The sequence below is a fragment of the Pseudoliparis swirei genome, chromosome 24 (genome assembly GCF_029220125.1).
Source record: "Pseudoliparis swirei isolate HS2019 ecotype Mariana Trench chromosome 24, NWPU_hadal_v1, whole genome shotgun sequence".
NCBI lineage: Eukaryota > Metazoa > Chordata > Actinopteri > Perciformes > Liparidae > Pseudoliparis > Pseudoliparis swirei.
The window spans coordinates 28,990,732-29,002,360 of record NC_079411.1 but is presented as its reverse complement, the minus strand read 5'-3'; the positions used below and the strand labels follow the sequence as shown (position 1 = coordinate 29,002,360).

Genomic DNA, 11,629 nt, shown 5'->3' with positions numbered 1-11,629 from the left:
CAGACAATCATATATTCAATTGTATTCTTATTTCTTTGTGGTTATTTATTGTTATACAATTTTTAAACAACTATTAACAATTATGACATTTCTTAGTTTTTTAATAATTAAAAATCATATTTATTGATTTTGTGTGTGTGTACCTATACAAGAAAGAACAAAAACAAAACCATTTAAATTAATTATTAGAGGACATTATGAAGGCATTTTTTTGCCTCTCCTCGTAACATCAGGGGCAAAACTATATTTCTTCGGGGCAGTTTTTCCCTTTGCCCCGCTGTGTTTCTGACGCAGAGAAGAAGTTCATATATGTATATAACTAAATGCAATACGACGATGAAAGTCTTCTTCTCTTTGAGGCGGCCGTCACAGACTGGAGGTCGCGGCGGGCCGCTGGACCTTGAGAGAGAAGTCCACCACGGGGCATCCCTGAGTGAGGCAGCCCAGAGAGACCACGTCCACGTGGGGGGAGCAGTGCAGCGCCAGGGCCTCCGGGGTCACGCCCCCACTGGCCTCCACCAGGAGCGCCGGGAACTCCTGCTTCAGGGCGAGGGCCGCGGCGTGGAGCTCCTGGGAGGAGGAGAAGGAGGAGGAGGAGGGGAGGAGGAGGAGGTGGAGGAGGAGGAGGTGGAGGAGAAGGAGGAGAAAGAGGAGGATGAGGGGGGAGGAGGAGGAGAAAGAGGAGGATGAGGGGGGAGGAGGAGGAGGAGGGATGTGTTGTCTCATATAAGAGGTTCAAACCAGGCTGTTAAACTAAGTATTTGTTGTTGTTGTTGTTTACCTGAGGGCGAAAGTTGTCCAGCATCACAATGTCAGCTCCGGCTCCGGCCGCCTCGCGGCCCTCGTCTGCAGAGCGACACTCCACCTCGATCTTAGAGCTGAAACCCGACACCGAGCGGGCGGCGGCCACGGCCTGGAGGGGGGGGGGGGGCGGACATGTGACTTTAAGACAGATGTGTTGTGACTTTAAGACAGATGTGTTGTGACATGTGACTTTAAGACTGTCTAACATTTTGTCTGCTACAGGAACCAAACTTCCCAAAACAATGTGATGTGACACAAGAACATAAGTATTCATAAATACACTCTAAAAAATAATCAGATTGATCAGATTGATGGTCTTCAATGTAAAACATATTTTAATGCTTTACATTTGGTGAAAGTTTTATTTTTAAAAATCTACAGAAATTAAAAGATTTTTATGAGCATAGGAAACTTATTCTGAATTTAACCTCTATCTTTCAGAAGAACATTTAACCCTGAACGTAGCTTTTATTATGGTTTTAAGGATGTTTTTGAGGTACAAAATTGCCCAATAAAATGTGGTTAATTGAACCGTATACATACAATTTAAATAGATTACTCTAAAAGTAAAATATTGTAATGCTATAAAACAGAGGGTTAATAAATATCTACTTTTTAAAAGCGTTTAATACAATTTAATTTGAAGAGCAACAACCAAGTGGTTTCTAAATGTATTAAATGCTTTTAAAAAGTAGATATTTATTAACCCTCTGTTTTATAGCATGACAATATTTTACTTTTAAAATAATCTATTTAAATGATATTTATACGGTTCGATTAACCACATTTTATGGGCAATTTTGTACCTCAAAAACATTCATCCACTTTTTAAAAGCGTTCAATACATTTTGAAACCACTTGGTCGTTGCTTTTCAAATTAACTATGACCCCGTGACCTCTCGTATTTTTTGACCGTGCTCGCCCACCCGTGAGATGCTCCCCGAGGCCCAGACGTGGTTGTCCTTCAGCATCACCATGCCGCTCAGGTCCTGCCGGTGCGTGGCCACGCCCCCCACCAGCATGGCGTACTTCTCCACCAGGCGGAAGCCCGGGGTGGTTTTGCGCGTTCCCGCCACGTCTCCGCGCCAGCCGCTCGCCGCCGCCGCCGCCCGCAGCCGCCGGCAGCGGGTGGCGATCCCCGAGGCCCGGGCCAGGCAGTTGAGGGCCGGCCGTTCCCCCAGGAGGAGGCCCCGGGCCGGGCCCCGCACCACGGCGGTCAGCGTCACGGCGTCTGGACCTGTCGGGTGAGACGAAGACCACAAAACCATCGGTTCTAGAGGAGAACCGGTGGAGAGCGGGAGAACTCTGAGGGGTTAGGTGGTGCATGAGTTCCAGAAATATGGGCGCAAGATGACAAGAACCTGGACCAGAACCCGGGTTCTGGGACCAGAACCTGGGTCACACCAGGAGAGGAGAACGGACCTCCTGATGATGGATGATGTTCTCAGTGGTTCTCAGACTGCAGCATCTTTTACAGTGTATTTTACTTTTGCTCTTTTAAAGAAACATTTTGTTATGTTCTTTGAGAGACCTTTATGGGTTCTTTGAAGAACTAGTTAAGCAAATGGTTCTCTGAAGAACACTGGTTTGAAAGGTTCTTTGTGGAACCATAAATGGTGCCTTAAAGAACCATGTTTTAAGGTTCTTTGAGACACCTTTATAGGTTCTTTGAAGAACTATTCAAGGAAATGGTTCTTGAAAGGTTCTTCGTGGAACCATACATGGTTCTTCTATGGCATCACTCTGAAGAACCATTTTCGGTTCCAGATGCACCTCCATGGATCCATAGATCTAATCTGACATCGCGGTTCTTTTGGAGACGGCGTGCGGTACCGACCGATCTCCGCTCCCTCGCGGTGGATCCAGTCCACGATGCAGCCGACCTCGCTGAACACGGCGGTGAAGAAGGGGCTCCCCGCCAGCACGCTGCCGGGCGTCTTGCACAGCAGCCGCGCCTCCACGACCCTCGACCCCACGCACGCGCCCGCGGGGTCAAAGTTCGGCGTGTCCTCCGCCAGCCACTCTCGGGCCAGCCGGGTCAGAGCGTGAGGCGGCAGGCAGAGCGCCACGTCGTGAGCGGGCCAAGACATCCGGAGACACCTGGAGCGTGTTGCTGCTGAACGACATCAACACGGGAAACTGATCATCAGATCATGAAATAATATCTCAACACGCTTTCTTATTTCACAATAACTGACATTCAGAAAATCCTCTGCGCTGTGCTGCAGAGCAATGATTCTCAACCTCTTTAGAGGGCTTTCACGTACCCCTAGAGGGCCTTCACGTACGCCTAGAGGACCTTCACGTACCCCTAGAGGGCCTTCACGTACGCCTAGAGGGCCTTCACGTGCCCTAGAGGACCTTCACATTGCCCTAGAGGGCCTTCACGTGCGCCTAGAGGACCTTCACGTGCCCTAGAGGGCCTTCACGTGCCCTAGAGGACCTTCACGTCCCCTAGAGGACCTTCACGTCGCCTAGAGGACCTTCACGTGCCCAGAGGACCTTCACGCACGCCTAGAGGACCTTCACGTGCCCCTAGAGGGCCTTCACGCCCTAGAGGACCTTCACGCACGCCTAGAGGACCTTCACGTGCCCCAGAGGACCTTCACGCACGCCTAGAGGACCTTCACGCCCTAGAGGGCCTTCACGCACCCTAGAGGACCTTCACGCATGCCCTAGAGGACCTTCACGTGCCCTAGAGGACCTTCACGCACCCTAGAGGGCCTTCACGCACCCCTAGAGGACCTTCACGTGCCCTAGAGGACCTTCACGTGCCCTAGAGGGCCTTCACGTCCCTAGAGGACCTTCACGTGCGCCAGAGGACCTTCACGTGCCCCTAGAGGGCCTTCACGCACCCTAGAGGACCTTCACGTGCGCCTAGAGGACCTTCACGTGCCCAGAGGGCCTTCACGTGCCCTAGAGGACCTTCACGTCGCCTAGAGGACCTTCACGTGCCCTAGAGGGCCTTCACGCACCCCTAGAGGACCTTCACGCACGCCTAGAGGGACCTTCACGTGCCCTAGAGGGCCTTCACGCGCCTAGAGGCCCTTCACGTGCCCCCAGAGGCCTTCACGTGCCCTAGAGGACCTTCACGCACCCCTAGAGGACCTTCACGACGCCTAGAGGACCTTCACGCACCCTAGAGGACCTTCACGCACTCCCCTAGAGGGCTTTCACGCACCTAGAGGGCCTTCACGTGCCCTAGAGGACCTTCACGTCCCCTAGAGGACCTTCACGCACGCCTAGAGGACCTTCACGCACGCCTAGAGGACCTTCACGACCCTAGAGGACCTTCACGCACCCTAGAGGACCTTCACATACCCCAGAGGGCCTTCACGCACCCCTAGAGGACCTTCACATACCCCTAGAGGGCCTTCACGCACCCCTAGAGGACCTTCACGCACCCCTAGAGGGCCTTCACGCACCCTAGAGGACCTTCACGCACCCTAGAGGACCTTCACGTCGCCTAGAGGACCTTCACGCACCCTAGAGGACCTTCACGCACCCTAGAGGGCTTCACGCACCCTAGAGGGCCTTCACGCGCCTAGAGGACCTTCACGCACCCCTAGAGGGCCTTCACGCACCCTAGAGGACCTTCACGCCCCTAGAGGACCTTCACGACGCCTAGAGGACCTTCACACCCCTAGAGGGCCTTCACGCACCCCTAGAGGACCTTCACGCACCCCTAGAGGACCTTCACGTCCCTAGAGGACCTTCACACCCCTAGAGGGCCTTCACGCACCCCTAGAGGGCCTTCACGCACCCCTAGAGGACCTTCACGTACCCCTAGAGGACCTTCACATACCCCCTAGAGGGCCTTCACGTACCCCTAGAGGGCCTTCACGTACCCCTAGAGGACCTTCACGCACCCTAGAGGGCCTTCACGCACCCCTAGAGGACCTTCACGCCCCTAGAGGCCTTCACGTACCCTAGAGGACCTTCACGTACCCCCTAGAAGACCTTCACGTACCCCCTAGAAGACCTTCACGTACCCCTAGAGGGCCTTCACGTACCCCCTAGAAGACCTTCACGTACCCCCTAGAAGACCTTCACGTACCCCTAGAGGGCCTTCACGTACCCCTAGAGGACCTTCACATACCCCTAGAGGGCCTTCACATACCCCTAGAGGGCCTTCACGTACCCCTAGAGGACCTTCACATACCCCTAGAGGGCCTTCACATACCCCTAGAGGGCCTTCACGTACCCCTAGAGGACCTTCACGTACCCCTAGAGGACCTTCACATACCCCTAGAGGGCCTTCACGTACCCCCTATAGGACCTTCACGTACCCCCTAGAGGACCTTCATGTACCCCTAGAGGGCCTTCACGTACCCCTATAGGACCTTCACGTACCCCCTAGAGGGCCTTCACGTACCCCTAGAGGACCTTCACGGACCCCTAGAGGACCTTCACGTACCCCTAGAGGCCCTTCACGTACCCCTAGAGGCCCTTCACGTACCCCTAGAGGCCCTTCACGTACCCCTATAGGACCTTCACATACCCCTAGAGGACCTTCACGTACCCCCTAGAAGACCTTCATGTACCCCCTAGAGGACCTTCACGTACCCCTAGAGGGCCTTCACGTACCCCTAGAGGGCCTTCACGTACCCCTAGAGGACCTTCACGTACTCTAGAGGGCCTTCACGTACTCTAGAGGGCCTTCACGTACCCTAGAGGACCTTCACGTACCCCTAGAGGACCTTCACGTACCATAGAGGGCCTTCACCTACCATAGAGGGCCTTCACGTACCCCTAGAGGGCCTTCACGTACCCCTAGAGGGCCTTCACGTACCCTAGAGGACCTTCACGTACCCTAGAGGACCTTCACGTACCCCCTAGAGGACCTTCACGTACCCTAGAGGACCTTCACATACCCCTAGAGGGCCTTCACGTACGCCTAGAGGACCTTCACGTACCCCTAGAGGACCTTCACGTACCCTAGAGGACCTTCACATACCCCTAGAGGGCCTTCACGTACCCCTAGAGGACCTTCACATACCCCTAGAGGGCCTTCACGTACCCCCTAGAGGACCTTCACATACCCCTAGAGGGCCTTCACGTACCCCCTAGAGGACCTTCACGTACCCGCTAGAGGACCTTCACATACCCCTAGAGGACCTTCACGTACCCTAGAGGACCTTCACGTGCCCTAGAGGACCTTCACGCACCCTAGAGGACCTTCGCGTACCCCTAGAGGGCCTTCACGTACCCTAGAGGGCCTTCACGTACCTCCTAGAGGACCTTCACGCACGCCCTAGAGGACCTTCACACCCCTAGAGGGCCTTCACGACCCCTAGAGGGCCTTCACGCACCCTAGAGGACCTTCACGCACCCCTAGAGGACCTTCACGTACCCCTAGAGGGCCTTCACGTACCCCTAGAGGGCCTTCACGTACCCCTAGAGGACCTTCACGTACGCCTAGAGGACCTTCACGTACCCCTAGAGGACCTTCACATACCCCTAGAGGGCCTTCACGTACCCATAGAGGGCCTTCACGTACCCCTAGAGGACCTTCACATACCCCTAGAGGGCCTTCACGTACCCCCTAGAGGGCCTTCACGTACCCCTAGAGGACCTTCACGCACTCCCCTAGAGGACCTTCCCGTACCCCTAGAGGGCCTTCACGCCCCCCCGAGAGGGCCTTCACACACCCCTAGAAGACCTTCACGCACCCTAGAGGACCTTCACGTACCCCTAGAGGACCTTCACGCACCCTAGAGGCCTTCACGCACCCCTAGAGGACCTTCACGTACGCCTAGAGGACCTTCACGTACCCCTAGAGGGCCTTCACGTACCCCTAGAGGACCTTCACGTACCCCTAGAGGACCTTCACGTACCCCTAGAGGGCCTTCACGTACCCCTAGAGGACCTTCACATACCCCTAGAGGGCCTTCACGTACCCCTAGAGGACCTTCACGTACCCCTAGAGGACCTTCACGTACCCCTAGAGGACCTTCACGTACCCTAGAGGGCCTTCACGTACCCCTATAGGGCCTTCACGTACCCCTAGAGGACCTTCACGTACCCCTAGAGGGCCTTCACGTACCCCTAGAGGACCTTCACGTACCCTAGAGGGCCTTCACGTACCCCTAGAGGACCTTCACGTACCCCTAGAGGACCTTCACGTACCCCTAGAGGACCTTCACATGCCCTAGAGGCCTTCACGCACCCCTAGAGGCCTTCACGTACCCCTAGAGGGCCTTCACGTACCCTAGAGGGCCTTCACGTACCCCTAGAGGACCTTCACGTACCCCTAGAGGACCTTCACGTACCCCTAGAGGACCTTCACGTACCCCTAGAGGGCCTTCACGTACCCTAGAGGACCTTCACGTACCCCTAGAGGACCTTCACGTACCCTAGAGGGCCTTCACGTACCCCTAGAGGACCTTCACGTACCCTAGAGGACCTTCACGTACCCCTAGAGGACCTTCACGTACTCTAGAGGGCCTTCACGTACCCCTAGAGGACCTTCACGTACCCCTAGAGGGCCTTCACGTACCCCTAGAGGGCCTTCACGTACCCCTAGAGGACCTTCACGTACCCTAGAGGGCCTTCACGTACCCTAGAGGACCTTCACGTACCCTAGAGGACCTTCACGTACCCCTAGAGGACCTTCACGTACTCTAGAGGGCCTTCACGTACCCCTAGAGGACCTTCACGTACCCCTAGAGGACCTTCACGTACCCCTAGAGGGCCTTCACGTACCCCTAGAGGACCTTCACGTACCCTAGAGGACCTTCACACCCCCTAGAGGACCTTCACGCACCCTAGAGGGCCTTCACGCACCCCTAGAGGACCTTCACGCACCCCTAGAGGACCTTCACGCACCCCTAGAGGACCTTCACGTACCCCTAGAGGACCTTCACGTACCCCTAGAGGACCTTCACGTACCCCTAGAGGGCCTTCACGTACCCCTAGAGGGCCTTCACGTACCCTAGAGGACCTTCACGTACCCTAGAGGACCTTCACGTACCCCTAGAGGACCTTCACGTACCCCTAGAGGGCCTTCACGTACCCTAGAGGACCTTCACGTACCCCTAGAGGACCTTCACGTACTCTAGAGGGCCTTCACGTACCCCTAGAGGACCTTCACGTACCCCTAGAGGACCTTCACGTACCATAGAGGGCCTTCACCTACCATAGAGGGCCTTCACGTACCCTAGAGGACCTTCACGTACCCTAGAGGACCTTCACGTACCCCTAGAGGGCCTTCACGTACCCCCTAGAAGACCTTCACGTACCCCTAGAGGACCTTCACGTACCCCTAGAGGGCCTTCACGTACCCCTAGAGGATCTTCACATACCCCTAGAGGATCTTCACATACCCCTAGAGGGCCTTCACGTACCCCTAGAGGGCCTTCACATACCCCTAGAGGGCCTTCACGTACCCCTAGAGGACCTTCACGCACCCCTAGAGGACCTTCACCACTCCCTAGAGGACCTTCACGTACCCCCTAGAGGGCCTTCACGCACCCCTAGAGGACCTTCACATACGCCTAGAGGACCTTCACGCACTCCCTAGAGGACCTTCACGTACCCTAGAGGACCTTCACGTACCCCTAGAGGACCTTCACGTACGCCTAGAGGACCTTCACGTACCCCTAGAGGGCCTTCACGTACCCCTAGAGGACCTTCACGTACCCCTAGAGGACCTTCACGTACCCCTAGAGGCCCTTCACGTACCCCTAGAGGCCCTTCACGTACCCCTATAGGACCTTCACGTACCCCTAGAGGCCCTTCACGTACCCCTAGAGGACCTTCACATACCCCTAGAGGACCTTCACGTACCCCTAGAGGGCCTTCACGTACCCCTAGAGGACCTTCACGTACCCCTAGAGGGCCTTCATGTACCCCCTAGAGGACCTTCACGTACCCCTAGAGGGCCTTCACGTACCCCCTAGAGGACCTTCACGTACCCCTAGAGGGCCTTCACGTACCCCCTAGAGGGCCTTCACATACCCCTAGAAGACCTTCAAGTACCCCCTAGAGGACCTTCACGTACCCCTAGAGGGCCTTCACCCCTAGAGGGCCTTCACGTACCCTAGAGGGCCTTCACATACCCCCTAGAGGGCCTTCACGTACCCCCTATAGGACCTTCACGTACCCCTAGAGGACCTTCACGTACCCTAGAGGACCTTCACGTACCCCTAGAGGACCTTCACGTACTCTAGAGGGCCTTCACGTACTCTAGAGGGCCTTCACGTACCCCTAGGCCTTCACGTCCCCTAGAGGACCTTCACGTACCCCTAGAGGGCCTTCGCGTACCCCTAGAGGACCTTCACGCACCCCTAGAGGGCCTTCACGCACCCTAGAGGGCCTTCACATACCCCTAGAAGACCTTCAAGTACCCCCTAGAGGACCTTCGCGTACCCCTAGAGGGCCTTCACGTACCCTAGAGGGCCTTCACGTACCCCCTAGAGGACCTTCACGTACACCCTAGAGGACCTTCACATACCCCTAGAGGGCCTTCACGTACCCCTAGAGGACCTTCACATACCCCCTATAGGACCTTCACGTACCCCTAGAAGACCTTCATGTACCCCCTAGAGGACCTTCACGTACCCCTAGAGGGCCTTCGCGTACCCCTAGAGGGCCTTCACGTACCCCCTATAGGACCTTCACGTACCCCTAGAGGGCCTTCACGTACCCCTAGAGGGCCTTCACGTACCCCTAGAGGGCCTTCACGTACCCCTAGAGGACCTTCACGTACCCCCTAGAGGACCTTCACGTACCCCTAGAGGGCCTTCACCTACCCTAGAGGACCTTCACGTACCCCTAGAGGGCCTTCACGTACCCCTAGAGGGCCTTCACGTACCCTAGAGGACCTTCACGTACCCCTAGAGGGCCTTCACATACCCCTAGAAGACCTTCATGTACCCCCTAGAGGACCTTCACGTACCCCCTAGAAGACCTTCACGTACCCCTAGAGGGCCTTCACGCACCCTAGAGGACCTTCACCCCCTAGAAGACCTTCACCCCTAGAGGGCCTTCACGTACCCCTAGAGGACCTTCACGTACCCCCTAGAAGACCTTCACGTACCCCTAGAGGGCCTTCACGTACCCCTAGAAGACCTTCACGCACCCTAGAGGACCTTCACGTACCCTAGAGGGCCTTCACATACCCTAGAAGACCTTCATGTACCCCTAGAGGACCTTCACTACCCCTAGAAGACCTTCACGCACCCTAGAGGGCCTTCACGTACCCCCTAGAGGACCTTCACGTACCCTAGAGGACCTTCACGTACCCCTAGAGGACCTTCACGTACTCTAGAGGGCCTTCACGTACTCTAGAGGACCTTCACGTACCCCTAGAGGACCTTCATGTACCATAGAGGGCCTTCACGCCCTAGAGGACCTTCACGTCCCCAGAGGACCTTCACGTACCCCTAGAAGACCTTCACGCCCTAGAGGGCCTTCACGCCTAGAGGACCTTCATGTACCCCTAGAGGACCTTCACGTACCCCAGAGGACCTTCATGTACCCCTAGAGGACCTTCACGCACCCTAGAGGACCTTCATATACCCCCTAGAGGACCTTCACGTGCCCCTAGAGGACCTTCATGTACCCCCTAGAGGACCTTCACGTACCCCTAGAGGACCTTCACCTGCCCCTAGAGGGCCTTCACGTACCCCTAGAGGGCCTTCACCTGCCCCTAGAGGGCCTTCACGTACCCCTAGAGGACCTTCACGTACCCCCTAGAGGACCTTCACGTACCCCTAGAGGGCCTTCACATACCCCTAGAGGACCTTCATGTACCCCCTAGAGGACCTTCACGTACCCCTAGAGGACCTTCACGTACCCCCTAGAGGACCTTCACACCTAGAGGACCTTCACGTGCCCCTAGAGGACCTTCACGTACCCCTAGAGGACCTTCACGTAACCCCTAGAGGACCTTCACGTACCCCCTAGAGGACCTTCACGTACCCCTAGAGGGCCTTCATGTACCCCCTAGAGCCCCTTCACGTACCCCTAGAGGACCTTCACGTGCCCTCATTTGTGAAGCACTGCTGTAGGACTCTTTCAGTTTAGTGATACTGTCGTATTGTTCCTCTCGCTCTGTTTCCATTAGAGAACACCAAAGCAGATATTACACTATTAAACAAAAAACATCATAGACGTTAATTTTTCTATAGTCTCATAAGCATGGATACAAAAATAACAGAAAGCCTATATATTCAGACTACATTCAACAGATCAGTTTTGTCAGCACCCCACCAACCAAATTCCTCTTTTATGTTTAACTACACGGACAAATTAGAAGAAAAACCTAAATAAAGTGTAGAAACGTAACAAATGCAGAGGTCCGAATAATGAGAATCATAGGCAGATACCAGGCAACCCAACGGGACACCCATGGGTGACCTTGGAGCGCCTCAAAACAAGTGAGGGAACATCTTCAGGATGCAGTGTATTCTATCACACATGCACTAGTTCATCGTCTTTTCTCCAGTCCAACATTGGAAAGGCACAAATAAATGCAAATTAGTTTTTTACTTACGTCCAACAGCGGCTCTCTCTCCGATTTCTGTTAGTCACGGACTGTAGAGGTGAAGAGCTGAGCACAAAGAGCCACAGGACCAGAATTGACCTGGAATTTGAACCTGTGACCATGTTGGAATGTTTACAAGCTATCGAAGAGTTAGCGCTTAGCATTGATTTCTTAAATCAACACTGATTCACAGGTCAGAGTGCATTATTTGGACAAATTTATGGAGGAAAATTCAAGTTTTAAGTCGATGCATCTGAGCAACACACATGTATAACCTGTTGTCGGCCTGCTAACCCGTGGACATCTACCATATGGAACTATTTTGTATTAGAGAAA

The 11,629-nt window shown here is 54.7% G+C and overlaps 1 protein-coding gene across 2 annotated transcripts; it reads right to left on the bottom strand.

Annotated features, from left to right (window-relative positions):
• Positions 1 to 14: 14 nt before the first annotated feature.
• On the bottom strand, positions 15 to 11,396 carry LOC130190353 (nicotinate-nucleotide pyrophosphorylase [carboxylating]-like). 2 transcript variants are annotated; one of them, XM_056409716.1, is made up of 5 exons: positions 11,303 to 11,396; positions 2,642 to 2,920; positions 1,731 to 2,041; positions 782 to 913; positions 15 to 570 (listed from the first exon to the last, which is right to left on the bottom strand). In XM_056409716.1, the coding sequence occupies exons 2-5, from the start codon at positions 2,892 to 2,894 to the stop codon at positions 367 to 369; spliced, it is 900 nt and encodes a 299-aa protein (XP_056265691.1). In that variant the 5' UTR covers positions 2,895 to 2,920; positions 11,303 to 11,396; the 3' UTR covers positions 15 to 366. The 2 variants fall into 2 exon arrangements, with proteins under 2 accessions (XP_056265691.1, XP_056265692.1); XM_056409717.1 differs by having other exon boundaries at positions 2,642 to 2,917; positions 11,303 to 11,390.
• Between the last annotated feature and the right edge of the window lie 233 nt (positions 11,397 to 11,629).